This window comes from Typopeltis vanoorti, chromosome 19 (genome assembly GCF_054136105.1).
Source record: "Typopeltis vanoorti isolate ZY-2024b chromosome 19, IOZ_Tvanoo_1.0, whole genome shotgun sequence".
NCBI lineage: Eukaryota > Metazoa > Arthropoda > Arachnida > Uropygi > Thelyphonidae > Typopeltis > Typopeltis vanoorti.
Genome location: NC_143567.1, coordinates 13,997,855 through 14,016,766, shown reverse-complemented (window position 1 = coordinate 14,016,766; position 18,912 = coordinate 13,997,855). Strand labels below are relative to the sequence as shown.

Here is an 18,912-nt window from a genome sequence, read left to right as displayed (position 1 = left end):
ACAAGAGAATTATGGTTCTACCCACATATTGATCATCAGACTGTTAAAGCGTATAACTCCGAAAATATATAAAATAGAAGCCAGAGGAACATTCTTTTAGATAATAGATGGGTGACACCTTTACCGATGTCTGACATCCAGAGCAGGCTTTCTGGATTAGATGGCCCTTATCCCATCCACCTACCATACTAACGCACAATAGGAATTAAATACGATCTTTCGTGAGCGAAAGCACCATTAAACAAAAAAATGTTGAATCGTCGTTCTGTAATTGATAGTTGACTGGTGCTTCCAATTTAGTCATAATCGACCAATATCAACTCGAAACACGAGTAGAGAAATGTGATATTCGATTGTTATTATCATATTAGTAAGTCATCAGTTTCATGGAAATCAGAAACAAAGGCTCGAATGATGTGAGCAATGAATGCTTGCACTAATAAAGGAAAAAATCAGAGACGGTGGTGTTATGAATTCAGATGAACTCTTCTCTGCACAGGGTGCGCTGATATATGCACAAGGTTTTTTTAATCATCCTTCGTAGAAAGAGGAGCAATATTTGCATGCTGAAAGTTATTGTTTCCATCTAGGTATTAAACTTTCTCCTACTGTGAACTTAAACAATCTCCTTTTTGTCGATGACCAAATAATAATTACAAATTCTGAAGATAACTTAAAGAAAGCTATTTTAAATCTAAATGAGATAGCCAAACGATTATGGAATGATAATATCAACAGAAAAATCAAAAACTATGGCCTTTAAGGACAAGATCCAGTAAGAACTAAAATAGTAATAGATAACAAGATTTCAGAACAGGTGAATTCATTTAACTACCTAGGTTGTATGATTACAAATGAAAATGAAAAATTGCAAAATAAGTAAAAATAACAGGTGCAATTAACTCCATATTTAAACCTAACCTGGTTCAAAAACAAACCAGACTAAAAGTATACAATACATTAGCCCTATCAGTCCTATTCTATGGAAGTGAAATCTGGACAATAAAACAAAAAGACAAAGATTAATAACAACTGAAATAAAATTTATGAGAAAAACTGCAAAGTGTACTCTATTTGATCACAAAAGAAACGAAGAAATTATGAATTAAACCAGGAATCAGTAATAGAAAAAATTAAAAAATATAAACATAAATGGATGGAAGACGTTCAAAGAATGAAAACAGAAAGATTATCAAAACAAGCCTTAAAGTACAAGCCATTAGGCAAAAGAAAACTAGGACGTTCTCTTAAAAGGTTCACCGATGACTTCTAAGGCCGGAACAGGCCACTCTAGGCCTAAATCTTTTAAATGCATGATGATGATGAAGTTATTGTTACCTTTAGGACAGAGTAATCTGTCTCTAGATGTCTGAAATATATAACAGTAGTGGAATTGCCCAGCTCGGCTGGGCTATTCCTGAGAAGGTAGCAGAATACTGTCGAAGTCTACCTTCTCACTGAGAAATTTAGAGCCATTACTACTACATGAATGGAGAAATACTTTCACAATCCTGAAAAGTAGCACTTGGTGCTCGCTGTGATAAGTAGTTCTCATATATGTTGATTGCCAAAACTGAACCCTTCTATACGCAGACAAATGAACTTTTAACGTACCGAAAGGCTCTGGTTTAATTTGGTTTAACATAAACTATGCGACTCATCAAAGGGAGTATTAGTGGAGTTTCCATATATGCTGAAATGAAATTTGACACAAAAGATTTCTCATAAAGAGGAAAATACAAATTATGACGCCCTGGAACTAAAAGAAGAAGAAGAAACAGACTACACCTAGTCTACGCCTGTGCATTTTGTAGGTAATTAGAATAGAGCACTAACCTCTAATCAGATTCCTGATAACACCCAAATATGCGTACATCGCTGTAGGAGGGTGGGAAGTTTCATTATTAACCCCATTTACTTAAGAAAAAAAATTACGAAAAGACAAGCATTTCTTCTTCATTTTAATGTGTTGCGCATGAGATGTGTCGCAGAAGTGAACTTTCGTATAAATGAAACATAAGATATATAAATAGCAAAAACTAGCATAACACTGAATTATTTGTGTGGGTGTGGGTGTATATATATATATATATATATATATATATATATATATATATATATATATATATATATATATATATATATATATATATATATATATATATATATATATATATATGTGTGTGTGTGTGTATATATACAGGGTGTTCTGGATAAATTTGACAGTTTCGTAAGGAAAAAGAAAATCTTCTTTGTATCTATTAAATTTAATGAATTGACAAAAAAACATTACAGGCAGAGTTAATTACAATACTATCAACAAGATTTACTCAAAATAACCACCATTAGCATCGATCACAGCTTCAATTCTGCTTCGGAACCTCGAACAAGCTGATGCTACAGTCTCCCTGGGAAGGGCCGCAAAAACTGTTTTAATTTTATCCATTAACTGGGCTTTTGTATTACTGGAAGTGCGATTGGTGTCTTTTTCAACTGCGCCCCATACAAAATAATCCATGGGGTTAAGGTCTGGGGAGTTTGGAGGCCAAACATTTGGACTGGTGAAGTCGTAGAAATTTTCAGACAACCATTTTTGACTTTTCCCAGAGGTGTGGCAAGGGGCCGAATCCTGCTGCCATACATACGGCCTACCATTGGCTACCCTTGTTATCCAGGGCTTGACTACAGTTAGCAACTCCACGAACAAAGCCCGAATTCCAATGCCAGGGTTCTTCAACACCTGTTCCTGCAGATTTGCGAGGAATTCTGCTGTACAAACGCAATCAGATCGTCTGCTAGGGATCTTTCTTCTTGCTACATCCTCGTAGTCACCATTGCAAGTCTCTAGTTCATGCCTGATTGTTTTTACTGTATTCAGGGAGCATTGGGCAGCAGTCGTAATATCCTTATTTTGATGGCGGGCACGAATCATCATGATACAAGTTATTCTCTTCCATGATTCAGGTGGGTTCCAGCTATCCATCCTTTCTGACATCTTGTATATGAATGAAGAAGGGTCCAAACTTTTAAATGAAGAGAAGTGTGTGTTAATACATGTAACTTACGGAAAAATATAATTAATTATAAATATGTCAAATTTATCCCGAACACCCTGTATATATACACAACGCCGGCGCCTAGTCTTTTTCTTGTGTGTGCGATTAATGTTCAGCGCCTTTCCAAAAAAGTTTTTTTTTTTTTTTTTGAATAAAGTATGAATAAAACGAACAGGAAATGAAAAACAAATGAAAACCGCTTTACAGTATAATGTTACCTACGGATTAGTCCTGCTTATACAATTTTTTCACACGAAACTCAACAATTAATCATAAGTTGATTTATGATACATCAAAAAAATAAAGAACTATTTTAGGTATATTTTCGTAAATTTTAATCAAAACTTACAGTGATATAATCGGGTCCAGGATACAATTTCAGAATTTATTTGTTCGTTTCCGGGAAGATCTGAAGGGGCCCGAACGGAATACGACGTACATTCATAATTATATGTAATGTACCATTCGTTGTTCGTTTAAACTCTTAACTCATATTTTTCGACATCTTTTAGGAGCGTTTTCTTCTGCGGCGCCTGTGTATATTGCACACTTCGCACACGCCACCAGCCGGGCTTATATATATATATATATATATAACACAGGACACATGGTTCCATGCTCAAAATTTTGTTACCCTTAGTAAAGCCTTGGTTTTCCAACAAAATTGTAAAAGCATGCAAAGCCTAAAATGCAGTATATGCAATGTCTGAAGTAAAAGCATCAGCGTCTAATTCACCTTATATTACAACCTACAACAAAGTTATCAACGAATTTAAAGCAGACTTAAAGGCCAAGTGTATTAGGCTTGCCTCCTGCTCAAATGGTAGTCAATCTTCTTTCTCTTTCTGGTTCCATGCAAGACCGGTGGAAAAATCTTCTGTCCTATTATGTATCCAACCTTCTCCCTCTCATCTTCTTCTCCCAGCATCCGAGATGGCATTCCTATAATTGGTAAGAGCTTGCTCTCCAGAACACACCCACCCACCCGATATCGCTTTTACAAGCTTCTATGTTAAGCATTTCATGTTACTCACATGGAATCCATCCAACAGAACGGAAAGAAGCATTTATCCAGCCTGTTTCTAAAAAAAAGGAAGAAAAAAGTCAGTCATCAAACTATTGCTTTATTTCTCTCTGCTGAAGACTCTCAAAGTGGTGGAGAAGGTAATTGGCAACTAGAATCTTCATTATCTAGAGGCCTGTCGGTTAAATAAGATGATGACAATCACAAAAGAGACATTCTCGTTTCACAGTATCCCTCCTCTCTAAACTTAAATACTTTTACATCCAACAGAACGGAAAGAAGCATTTATCCAGCCTGTTTCTAAAAAAAAGGAAGAAAAAAGTCAGTCATCAAACTATTGCTCTATTTCTCTCTGCTGAAGACTCTCAATGTGGTGGAGAAGGTAATTGACAACTAGAATCTTCATTATCTAGAGGCCTATCGGTTAAATAAGATGATGACAATCACAAAAGAGACATTCTCGTTTCACAGTATCCCTCCTCTCTAAACTTAAATACTTTTACACACACAGGCCATTGAAAAATCTAAAGAAACTCTAGTAGTCACTCTAGATATTTCCAAAGCATATGAGCGAGTCTAGCATCACTGGCCTCCTTACCAAACTCATCTTAAAGTCTGGTCTTCCTACCTCTTGTCCTCTGCAACTGAATTATCAGCTTTTTCTCTGGTCGTTCACTGTTCATCAATTATATTATAATTAGTGATTCCTTTTCGTGTGATTTTTTCAGTAACCACGACACCACAAGGCTATGTGCTATCATCTACACTATTTCTCTTTTACATCAATGACTTTTACTCACTAAAGTACAATCATATTCATAGCTTTTCTGGTGATAGTACACTCAATTATACTTCATCATTTATATAACCTTCTAGTGCTCAAGATGACTCAAGACCGATTCTTAAACACGGATCTTCTGTTATCAAGTATACTGATGATAATTTAGATAATGACTAAATTGAATAACTGCTGTAATAGATATAATATGAAGGTCAGTAATAACAAGACAAAGACAATGAAAATAGGCAGAAGCATTGAAAATATCAACAGCATTGTGAATGGAGAAGTTATAAAACAACTAAAACATTTCAGCTACTTAAGTACGATTTTTAGTGAAGATGGCAAATTAAATATAGAAATAAACAACAGAATCAACGAAGCTGATATATGGTAGGACGTCAACTGAATAAATGTATATGGAATAAGATAGAAATTGGTCAAAACATTAATTAGCATACGGATGTTCAAACCAATTTTAACTTATGGATCTGAGAGCTGGGTCAGAAGTAAAACACTTGACGAAAGACTAAATAGCAGATATGAGAGTCTGAGAAAGGTTAGGGGACATGAACAAATGGCATCAATGGCAATATCATATAAAAACGAGGATATTCGGAAAGAACTTGACATTGTCCGCATCCAGGAATGCGTTGGCAGAGCTAATCGCAGGTGGTATGGTCACTTAAACAGAATGGGAGAGGAAAGATTAGTAAAACAAGTGTTCTCTGCCAGGTTGGCAGGAAAACGACCCAGAGGAAGACCAAGATATAGGTGGATTGATACAGTAAAAATTACCTTAGAAGATAGAAATATAACATCTGATAATGTTGGAGTCATGAGAGGTAACAGATTGATTTAGAGGAAAATTGTAGATAGGAAGTTAGAAATGATGTGCGTTTTTCATGTAGTACTGTCATATCCTGTACATCCCTTGAGGGTACATTTCAGAAATTTGATGATGATGATTTTATCACAGAATATAATTAACAATAAGGTTGATAACGTCATCCTGAACATCTGTTTAGCAATTTTATTCCTGTACAATAATTAGAAAGTGGCGGTTACTCTGAGTTACACCTGAGGAAGTTCAAACTAGCTTCTAAAACGTTGTTCACCTTTACATGTATGTACCATTATACCTAAAATGGGTATGCAAATTATCCTATAATCCAGTTACAATATACTGAAATAATATGGTTTCTACGAGTTCGGTTAATTCGCTCATTTCGTCCAGATGCTGTATTACTCCAGTCGAAGTAAATGAACATCAGCGTTCAGAAAAACTGAACGCTGATGTTCAGTTTTATCCTATCCTTCCCATTCTTCCCTTATGAAGGATTGATCCCTCCCTCCCTCCCTCCCTCAATGAGGGAATACGACGAATGCACCGGTTCGTCACTCCTCCGCTACATCCCTTAAGGGCGATATTCATAACTGTAATCCATGTGGGTTCACAGGGCCGGTTTGCCTGTTCTGGGGACAAAAAACCCGCGTTTCCAGGCGAAAAAAACCAGTACCTCTGTATGAGACCAGATAATTCATCTTTCGTCGAAACAAACCAGATAAAGGTTCCTCACGTCACTGACGGGAATCAAACCTAGGTCTTTTCGACCAACGAGCTTCGTCTATACTGACTGAGCTAAGGAGGCTCTAAAGTAAAAACAATGAGTAACAATTACATTTCAATTACAGAAACTATGGAGGTATTTTAAAAGAAGTAAAAGCAGTTACTTTAAATGGAACATATTTAGAAGGCGAAACACGAAAAATTATCAAATTTTACTTTCTGTTTTTAATTATGAGACTTTTTGTTAAAGAAATAGTAAAATTGTTTCTAAAATTCTCCATTCGGTTTAGTGTTTTTTCAGATATTATCGGGAATAGCTTATCTTATGTCAAGCAGCCACAAAATGTTTCGGTTGTGGATTGGATTTCATCCTATAGTGTTGTGCTATAATCCGGAAACGTTTGAGGTAAGGTTTAAAAATTGTTTTTTTTAGATAAAAACATGTTTGCTATTTTATGATCTTATTCACTATACTGAAGTCGATAAAGTGTATTAAATACTTCTCCACTATGGAGAAGATCTGCTAATTTTATTGCGACAAAAACAAGTCAAACATACATATAAATAAGACTAACGAAATCCATCAGAGCAAGTATGTATGTATGGTTCTAACGTATCAATGAAGTAAATCTGTTTATAAAACAGCTGTCTCTTTCAGGTTCCATTTCTAATATTGAAGAATGTTGTAAGATAGAGGATTGTTGGTTTTCAAAGCATGACAAAAAAAAAGTCGGAATGCTCTTGCGAATGTGTAAGTTAACTGATGCACATATGACTGCTCAACATTTCTTTGCAAAACTAATTCAGAAGCCTCATTCATAAACGGTGGAAACGAAAATTCAGTTGGAACATATATTAAGCATGCAACAAACAGCTTTCCTGTAAATAGTCGAATGTGCAAGGAATCAGTTTATGCTTTGGAAAAGTTTTCCTAGCACATGCACATTTTCCATGGATTATAAAGGAGTTAATAAGTGAATATCACTGTGATCACATCTGTTGATGTGAACTCAATGATAAACAGACACGTGTATTTAAAATTGCATACAGCCGCAACGGTGAAAATCGATAAAATGGGAAGGGGGGGGGGGATCTGGAAAGTTCTGATAAACACCTAAGACAAAAATTATATTAAAGCAAGCAACTGATATAACTAAAACAAAGAACATACTGGTAACATAGTTACGAAGATAACTCTTATATCCTCGTATGTTCTTACAGAAATCGGTAATAAAGAACGCTGAAATAAATCTTTAGTGGAAATTTTAAATTGTCAATGTCATGTAACTGTTTTGATATCGGATTACACATATATAAAAACATAAAAACGCATTTTAGGCAAATATAGTATATTACTACATTTCATAACACTCTGAAGAATGGCCATTCATATTAGTATCCACAAAAAAATTGATACTTAGTCCCACCAAAATTTTAGAAAACAATGAAACACTAAAATAGCTTCACAATATTATTATTATTTCTGACACCTCCAAGGAGTCCGAAGACCATCGAGGGAGGACCTACAACCGTCTCAACCACTACACCGAACCTCTACTACGAATATTATGCACTAACTTAAATAATGTGAATAAAAAATTGTGTAAATGTTAGTTTTAATAAGAAACATTTTTCTTTAGCCTTCGAAAGAAAGATCTGGTATATTTTATTTCTTTTAAAATGTGGTTTGCTTTTGAAAATAAAGTTTTTAGGAAGTCGATTTCTATTCACTAAATAGAACTTTTCACTTTCCTTTATACTTTAAATCAAAGAGTAGTTGTTGAATACATTTTATTATTTTAATTTTCAGTAGCACCTTAATGGGTTTTTATTTTTTAACACTTACACACACTGAGATTCATATACTGTATGTGCCCATTATAGAAAATCTCTAATTATTAAATGCATCTCATGTGTATATTTATATATACGTTGATAAAAAATATCCTATTATTCAATATACATACAAGGACATTCATCCGATGATATTTATAAAAAAGATTCTGTATTCTTCGTTAAAAATAAAATTGATGACGAAATGTGTTTAGGTATCACCTAGGCGTTAAACGTCCTCATGAGTGACACAGTGGCATTTCTAAATGAAAAAAATAAAACAAATTTCTGTTTTAAACAAGGATGCGAATCTGATAAGGTTGTTCAAGGACAGCCAGTTAAAAAGGGGACGCATGGAGTTTTGCGACTATAATTTAATTTGGGGAACAAGTATAAACTATTAAGATCTTAATGGTTGCTAGGCATAAAATATTGCACCATACATACGAAAGAGGATTAGTGAAAGAAAATGTTATATAATTAATTAGTTCATTCCTAATACGTTATCATTGCTAGTAGAGAATGCGGCGCTCTATCTTTCGTTATACTATAGATTTGGAAAGACTTGTCTGTGATTTTATGCGGAACATGTGAGATTTAGAGTAAAAAAGAAATCAAATTACATTATCTAAAACGAAATGTAATAATAATAATAACAGCGTGCAGCTCTTTAGAAGAATTAAACGTTCATAAGGTATCAGCAAAGAAATGCAGACAAATATAATGACGCAAGACAGTACCGGAAATAACACGAATCGCACTAAAGCATGAAGTGCTTTCATACTGTGAATGGAAAGTAGAAGACAAGAGAATGAGATCTGCAAAATAGGCCAATGGAACTTGCCTGCTTCCAATATTTAGTGAACAAACAGAGAAAAGCAAGGAAAAGTGGTTAAGTAAACTGCTGTGGAAGATAGTTGTCTAAATATCGGTGACTTCCTGATGAGTAGAAGTAAGCTGATCACACAAGGCACTAACTATGAACACGAGATATGACAAAGAGTAAACAAAAAAAGAAAAGGCGCGAAACTGCCGAAGCAAATCACAACATATGGGAAAAGGGGAGGCAGAGACCTTTGTTCACTGCAACACACACACAAAACAAAAAGGAGGACAAAGGTAACAAACACTGTTTGTTAATGCTAACTTCTTTAAAGGTTACACAACTGAATTTTGTTTGTTCGTCGATTATTTCTTTCCGATTGCTTGACACAAACAGGTCACATCCACTGAGAGAGTATGCAAAGTGGTCGTTGGGGGAAAAGTTTGGGCACATGCTGTGCGGTATACTATAGAACATTATCTTAATTTCTTATGCAATATCTGAATAAACGTAGCAAAAAGACCAATCAATGCAAGTAATCCTGCCAATCTAATAAATTAAAAAAAAATTTGTGGCCTCATAAACGTCGTATTTGTGTGACCATGATTGTCTATTTAATTGCGATATCGGTTAATCATATCACATCAAATCACAAAATTAAATGAATGACGACCCTACAAATGCAGCTGAAAAGGAACATACGGTCCATTTGAGAACCTCTCTCTGTCTCTCTTCGCTTATGAGAACATAGTCAAAATTCCTAATTTATATTTGAGTGTAAATATATGGTATTTAACATTTACCTTTACATCCGTGGGGTATGATTAAATATCTTCATCGTATGAATATGCAAACATTAAATTGTTAAAAAAATTAAAATACACTTTTCAGATTTTAATTTTTGTTTTATGAGTTTACCCAGTAAAGGTTTCGTAAACCTGTAGTATATTTACCGTATTTTTATACATTTTATTTTTTAATATTTTTTTATTTATTGCTCTAGAGACCAAACATGAAACTTTTCAAGTCACTTCAGGCCTCCAATAAGCAGAGCGATGGTCTCACACAGGGCGATGAAATTCATCTTAATTTAATCATATATTAAAACTTACTTTGTTGATTTTAAATATTTTGGAGATAAGTTTAGGGGCGAGTAAAAAACTTAGTTTTCTTGCAACTTTTATTGGGTGTTTATGTTGTTGATGGTTGTTTTTAATTAACTTGAGGTTTCAAGGCTATTTCGTAAATGTAAGGACTTTAATGCAAAACAAATTAACAATAAAAAAACGTTAGTGTTTTGTTTATCGAGAAGAATAAGATATATTCGGCGCAAAAGCTATTGCTACTACTAGTAGTAGTGTAATATCTTGTAAGAGAATATTATATTCAGGTTGTACAAAGATTTCGCGGGAATGGAAGAAAAAATTTTATCAATCAATACGGTACAGTATTGTTTCATAAAACTGTATACAGGTGTACGTCAGCTGTGCAGTTGGCGTACAGGTAAAGCAAAGCCACAATCCTAATATTATGTCCTAATATTATACTGCAATAAAAGGGCATGGTTCACGATTAGAATTCACATGTTGGTTCATTAAAACATAATTCAGAGTGATCGTTATCCAGGCGATAATATATTTTAGAGTGTTCTAAATGTTATCCTATCGATGAAGACCTATATGTATAATTAGACAGATAGGGAAAAACATCCAGGGTTTAACAAAAGCTTGATGGTTAAATCGCTTAAATAAAATATGATAAATAATAAATAAAAGCTTAAATATCGTAAACTTTCGTTTTCGATATTTACAATCTTTTTGATTGTTGTAGCTTGGTGGTGACTTTTCTAGGTGACAGATTAAAATTCGCTATTAGATAAAAAAAAAAAAACTTGATTTCTCGTAAATGAAGCCTTCAGTGGCCCTCATCTGTTTCTATACTTACTGCTTAAAAAGGACTTACCTTAAATAGTTTTTTTTATTTTTCTATTTCTCAAGGTTATCTTGAAAAGCACAACTAATCTTAAGAAATCAATGCAGTATCATTTCTTGAGTCTGTGGCTAAAAGACGGGCTTGTAACTAGGTGAGTATCGATTCCCATATAGTAGTCTAAATTATTTCTAGAACAGTTTTTGTGGATTTTTAAAATCTTTCAATTTTTAAATAATTCAACTGTCTCATTTTAAAATAAAATAAACTAATCGATAAATTAAATTAATAATTACTGGCAGACGTAATCTCAAACATGTTATAAAAAGAACATCAATTAACAGATAACTAAATATCATATACAAAAAGTATGGGTCATAATTAAATACCAGACTGTGCTTACTCGGAGCTCTCATTAACAAGTAATGAAAGCAATGAAATAGTATAGTACACGTAGTCCGCAATATTTGAACATGACTTACCTTAAATTTGATGGTTTCTGCAACAAGTGAATCAATTCGTAAAGTGTTCGATGCGGGGACTGTTGTTGAATATCAGATTAGCAGCGAACATGGAAGTATCACGCATCTCTGCTATTGGTGTTGTGGAATGATTAAGGTCGATAGAGAGATTCATCCTAAAGTCATGTGTGCTTGAATCTCTTCGAAAAAAAAATAATAAAATGGACGAACAATGATGGTAGCTATGCATCCTTACCCAAGGTGTCTGGCAAGAATAGAGTAGCGAAACATGTCTGATATGGGTTCTTCCTTTGCGTAATTCCAGCAGTTATGGTGTTAGTTGAAGTATCAGTTGAAGATTCAGACAGTTATGAACTTTAACATTCTATGACTCGCGGTTTAATTTCATATCCTTATATAAAATGCTTTAATTCAAACATAACACTTGTATGTAGATATGTAGATGGATGACAGCTCCATATAATATGGTTCCAGGATATTCCAACTTTATAAAGGAATGAAGACGTAGCTGTAATTTCAATGTAGTTTATACCTTACACTCCGAATGAAATATCGATTTCAATTGCTTTCTTAAGCATTATTAACCTTATCTCACCAACCAGTCGCGTACATTTTTTGCTTATTATGATTTTGTACAAATCATAATAAGCAGAATATCCTACTAGTAATTCTATTCAGGTCTCGTATCGGGAAGATTCTGATCAATTCTAACCAATCCAATGCCAGATGACTACGACCGGTCAGAAAGCATTTCAAACAAGCAACCTATTCAGTGAAAATCGAGACCCTCATAGATTTGATAATAAACGGAAATTTTAATTGCAATATTCTCAGTTTTTCCCACAAATTTATATCTGATTGATGTGTATGCTAGTACTGAAAATCAAAAAAAAAAAAAAAAGAAGAAGAAGAAGGGTGGGATACTCTGTTTACAAACTCCAGTAAGTGGGATTGTCAGTCATAAAATGTTAATTAAAAATCGTGAAAAACTAAAGGTAATAGTCGTGTTATTTATAAGAGTAATATTAAATTCTATTCTTAGCTCTCAAAATTAATTTTATTCAACATTATTTCAAAGAGGAATGTAGAAACTATGAAAGTTTCGTAAAAATAAGTTGACCAGAGAGCTTACGGGAACACACTCACCAGCATTCACGAATTGCATTAGCGCAACTCATGAATGCCAACTTTCACAGTTTCTGCATTCGGTTTTGAAATAATGTCGGATCTAATATCCACTTTACTTATATAATTTTGCATTGCGAAATTATATAAGTAAAGTGGATATTACTGAAGCCTTTTGGTTCTTTATTTTAGTAATTGATTTCATTCTACTTACATTAGGACAAATAATTTTTCGAATACACAAGTAGTGATCAATTAAACAGCTACACTCAATTCAAAATGCTAGACAGAAAAGCGCAGTATCATCTCTTTCTTTCTCGTCTAGAAAGAGGAAGGGAAATGGAAAACAAGAGCAAGACCAATCCAGGAACCTGCTGGAGAGATCTTGCCTGCGGTGAATACAAAAAGCTGATCGCGAATATATAACTCATTGCACTTATACACATAGTCAAGCACTAGTATCATTTCTGGGACTAAGCTTAAACTGTGATTCACTGGCAACATAAAGATCAACTTCTTTAAGCTACAATCTCCTTTAAAAATTAAGAATATGTAATTTCTCAAGTTTTCTAAAGAGTTTCCAGTATTAGGAAATCTTATATCTTAAAAATAATTATAAATATTAATTAAAATAATAAATGATATCAGCGGCAGAATCCCATTAAAATATTACTGGCAGTAATAATATATAAAAAAATGGAAGTATTACTGATATAGCATGTTGCAGACACTTAAACAGCATTGCACGATAAATATTAAGATACAGATGAAATGATGAATTTAGTATTATTTGAAAAAAATTCATTCAAAAAAAAAGAAAACTTATAATTCATTAAACTGAAAAAGATCAAATAGACAAATGTGGAAGAAAAGTGGTGGAAAAAACTTATAATGAATCCTATTTGTGTTGGCTAGTTTTTGTGTGAAGTATCTTCATGATTAAGCTACTTGTATATAGAGGCTAATGACTTCACATCAATTGCTTTAGTATCCCATAATGCAAATGATACATCCTTTTTAATGTGTATAATGCTATAGATTATGGGAAGGGCCACTATCCACACCGGTGTCGACCTTTACTGAGGTAGGTTTCATCAGTGTGAGCCAGACCCAGAAATGATACGGTGTTAAGATGTCACACATTTACATTACTTGCATATGGGAGTTATATGACTTCTGCATTACTTCAACCTTGGTATCTCTTCTGGGTCTGGCTCCCACTGATAATATTTGATAATGTTCATCTTTGGGTTTGCTTGCTACCTGGGGAGTAGAGAGGCTCTGCTTGTTGGCGGGATTTTGCCTGTTATTGAGTGGAGCCATTCAGGTTAGGAGTGAAATTTAAAGTGATCTTATAGAATCACTCAGAGTTTTTAGCGAAGTATACCCGCACTTTAACATATACCTCAATAAAGCTAAAAACTGGTCTGGGTAGTGCCCCTTCCCATAATGCATAGCATTATACACACCCGAAAGAATATATGCTTCACATTATGGGATACTAAACCAATTAATGTGAAGTCACTAGCCTCTATATAGAAGTAGCATAGTCGGGAAGTTACTGCGAGTGCGAATTTTGGATAACGGATTAAGCAAGAATATGGTTTGTCATCTTTAATTTAATTTATAACCAAGTGAAAAACTTTCAATAATACCTTAGGTTTTACTCCCATAGGGAACACGGCCTTATCGTAACTAGGGGAAGACGTGCTTAATCATAGCTACATGTCTACTAGCTATGTTTAAATTGATGGCGAATAATCAATATCCGACTTGTACAAAAAGGGCAATTAAAAAAAGAGGGGGGGAAGAAAACAACAAAAACTAGAGTACAAAAGACTGGATATTTATTGATAAAATAATCTTAAAAAATTCAAAAAGGCGAAAATCAAAATGACATGAATAAACTACAAAAAAGCATCTGATATTCTCTCTCTCTCTCTCTCTCTCTCTCTCTCTCTCTTTCTTTCTCTCTCTCTCTTCCACATTCTTGATTCCTAAAATCACTAGAGATATCTGAATTAGCAAAATAATTTTTAATAGTCAATAATGAACAATTTGATGTTAGCATTAGACGTGGAATTTTCCAAGGTGCTTTTATCAATATTTCTTCAATACTCTTCAAAATTTCGTTGATACCGTTGTCTATTATTTTGGAGAAAAACACAACTTAGATATGACATTTATGAAAATAATATTAAAATTTCCCATGTGATGTATATGAATGACTTAAAATTATATGGAAAATCGGTACAAGAAATAGACTTATTATTAAATACGGTTCGTATTTCTAGTCAGAAGATAAAAGATAAAAACAGAATTTGGTTGGGATTAATGCGTAATTTTATTTATTAAATGAAAGGAAAATTAATCCTACTATCAGTTTTAGTTTTCTGGACAGAGAAATTGATTAAAGCAAATTTCCTCAAAAGAATACTATAACTATTCGGGGATACTGGAAGCTAGTGATATTCTTCACCCGAGAATATCACTGGAATATCACGAGAATTCTCCACTCGAGAGGGTTAAATAACAATGAGCAGCTGAATACATCAAAAGAGCCAGGAAATATTCTGAGAAGAAAACGAGGATTTAATACATTTCCAGCAATAAGCTTTTGGACTATACCAATTATCTGATACACATCTGTTGTAGTAAACTGTAAAAAAGAACGCCCTCACAAAATGAACCGTAAAATCGAAAATGAATGCCTATGCATCGTGTATTGCATCCACGAAATGATGCTGACCGACTGATTCTTCAAAAGGAATAGATTCTACTGCAAGACAAACTGTTGAAGAAATTCATTATTACCATTATCAGTGTTTCTAACAGACCTGTAAGAGCCAACAACCCTCCTAGTATCCTTGGATTTCGTAACCATAATTCCAGGTTGAGATGGTGAACTCTGTGCGTATAAATATACTTTGTGTGTGAACTGCGTGTGTTTTCCTGGCTGATTGCGTCATGAAAAACTCAAGTTTCCATGATAAAATCCTCCATATCAGTGATACCGGCTCACTTTTAGTGGAAAGCTCTGATAAAGGGTGTTCGGGTCCTAGACAGGATTCAAATCCGGGTATTTCCAACTGAAGGTATCGTCGAAACTAAGCTAGGAGGCTTATTGAAGAAACGGATTTAAAAAATGTACATCCATAAAAACATTGAGCAAATGGGGAAAAAATAACCCTTAAATGGCAGTATTTGAGAGACTCCGAAGAAAAATTGGCGAGACCAAGAAATGGCAAGCTACAGCATAGATATATCAAGAAAGAAATGGAAGGTTTTGTTCTAGCCGCTCAAGAGCAGGCGTATAAATATAATTAATAAATAGTTTATTAATTATATTCATAAATTAATATTAATAATTAATAATTATATTAATAAATTAATATTAATAATTAATAATTATATTAATAAATTAATATTAATAATTAATAATTATATTAATAAATTAATATAATTATTAATTATATTGATAATTGCAATATAAAACGAACCTTGAGAACGTCAGTAATAACAGTTAATGCAGATCATGCGATCAGAAAGATGAAACCGAAGAACATTTCATCAGTGCATACAGCAGAATTGCCCAAACTGATTACAAATTCACTGCAGAGTTTTTCTATTACGTCTGATTCATTTTAAATATTCATTATTATAAAACAGACTTAATTATAGGTTTTTTTGCTTTTTTTTCACAGCTACGGAAAGAAATGGAAAGCTCGCAGGAAACTTCTCACTCCAGCTTTTCACTTTAGAATTCTAGAGGATTTCATCCCCATCTTTGACGAGCAAAGCATGATCCTGATAAACAAGCTGAAAGCATTTGCCAATAAGGAGGCATTCAATATCGTTCCTTATGTTACCATGTGTACTTTGGACATGATATGTGGTGAGTAATTACAGTCTTTTAAAATTAATTATATTAATAATTGGCCCATTAGAATTAAATAATAGAATAATTACCATGATACTCGATGCTCATCCAATTTTGGCTGTATACTGTACCACTGATAGTTTGTGAAAAGTTTAATTTCTTAACATTTTTAGCGTTTATAATAATCGAGAATTAATTTCTTTCGAGTGAAACATGTGGGAGAGAAGGGATGAAAGTTCGAAAATAAATGAAAACACTGCATTTAGAATACAAAATATTCTGAATGTAAGACGACGCGGGTGGACGAGAGTCTGGCACGTATGCTAAGAGACTGAATGTCATTGACCTGGTTGTTTAGATTGGTACAAGTGAAAGCGTTCCCTAAGGAGTGGAAGAGGATACAATGGGACCGATGAACGTCCCAAATTGGATTTGTACTTCTTCAATGATAATTACGATTTTGGCTGGTATCTTATACAGAAATAGGAAGGTATTTTTTATAATTTTTTTTAATATTTTTTAACATTACATATGTTAAATGGAGAGATTTTTTCGTAATATGTTCAAATTTTATAATAAACTAACGAGAGCGGATGATTAAGGAAATGCATATACGGCATCTTTCTAGATTTCGCAAAAGAATTTACAGGTTGCAGCATGAATCACAATTTGATGTTTAAACTGCAGTGAGTGGATTTAGATATCATGCGGAGTACTGAATTGACTATCTGATATATCGAAGAGTCCTGTATGGGGAGAGTAAGAAAAAATTACAAGCAGAGTTCTACAGGGCTCACTTGGTTGGTTGGGCATACGGTTTTAATGCCAAAGCTACTAAAGTTATGAAGTCACAGTATTATGTTTGTAAATTTCGTGTTTATTCTGGCCGGTTTGTCTATATGATCAACCCAATTTTCCGAGAAAAAATTTGCCATGTCTAATCTCTGTATAAGACCGACTAAATCCTTCCGTCGAAAATCCCTTACAAAGATTCTTAGCATCCTGGACTGTATTCGAAGTCTATATTTCTGATATTTGTAGACTGCATTCGAATCTAGGTCATTCCACCGTCCTCAGTACTGAGACCATTGCTATTCAACCTTTATATGAAAAATATATATTGTAAATTATTATAGATTAATTGCATCGAGACATTCAGTTGTTTGTGAATTGATACTGATGTACTGGTCCTTCAGGAGGATTTAATCGGCTTACATGATGGTGAACTGAGCTAATCATCTGACGATACTAGTGACATTAACTAATATCCTCCATGACGCTCGACTTTTTCCAGGTTTCCAGTTTATTCAAATCCGTCTGAAGTACAATTACATTAGTACCAATGTACTTGTACTTCATTCCCAATAATCATTCCCATCTTCGCGTAATCCAAAAACAACTGATACATTGCCGCAGTCCATTTACAATATAAATGATATTTGTGGACCGCATCTTTTTCGAAAATTTGGAATTTTAAGGCTGTGTATTCCATTGATGAGACTGTACTGCAGTAACTGGATAAAGCAAACAGCCTTGGCCTGGGCTGATTGCGGATGGGGGGGGGGTGAAATTATCCAGGATACATTACAAACGACACGCCAAAAGCCGCAATAGTGAGAGGTAGAAGACAGTAATGACAAGCGTGGGTATCTGTGATGTATTAGGTCCTCGCCAGATTATATATATGGATTACTGTGCATATATAAGATCGTCTGATTTCAAAGGGATGAAATAAATTTGGATAGGATGTAGAAACGGATAACACAGATTACATCAGGACCGTTGGCTATGAGAGCTGAACTAATTAATAGCATGTAATCTGCAGAGAATAAATTACACAAGAAGCAAGGGACTGATTTTACTGAGGCGTAAAAATTGTTCACAGGTAGTATGTTTTCCAGAGGGCAGAATAAGGGTCAAGGACAAAAGGACTGTCTTTGACAGCTGATCAGTGTTTTACATGAAGAGCCGTGGAAAGCAATGGCTAAGATAATGAGTGGAGATGGTAATTGAAGCAGTGACTCCTGCTTAGACTGCTGTATCTCTGGAAAATTATATGATAATAATGTTTATTACTTTCACATAACTTTTTTATTATATTGTTTCATATTTTCAAGCCAAGAAAACAGACTTGATATTAAAAAAAATATATTAATTACTTCTGTTCAAGAACTCTTTTCCATTAGTACTACAAAAAATCAGCGAATATCGGAATTTGTTAAGTATAATAATAAAGCCATCGAAGTAGCCTTGCAAACGGCTAGAGACAATAAAAATGGTCTTCAACTGTTGAGAGAGAGAAGTAAACTTCAATAAAATAATTCTCTCAGCTCTGTCAAGAGATAAAACTCATTGAAGGCGGGAAACAAAATTCTGTTCAAGAAATGTGTACGAAACAAGCAACAGTACAGA

General features: G+C 33.9%; 1 protein-coding gene across 1 annotated transcript in view; it reads left to right on the top strand.

Annotated features, from left to right (window-relative positions):
- The window catches only part of LOC150095868 (cytochrome P450 4c3-like), a 125,559-nt gene that overhangs the window by 82,458 nt on the left and 24,189 nt on the right, over positions 1 to 18,912 (top strand). The window contains exon 4 of the mRNA XM_090409550.1: positions 16,325 to 16,515. Coding sequence (XP_090265676.1) covers positions 16,325 to 16,515 — 191 coding nt within the window. The remainder of the gene's footprint in view (positions 1 to 16,324; positions 16,516 to 18,912) is intronic.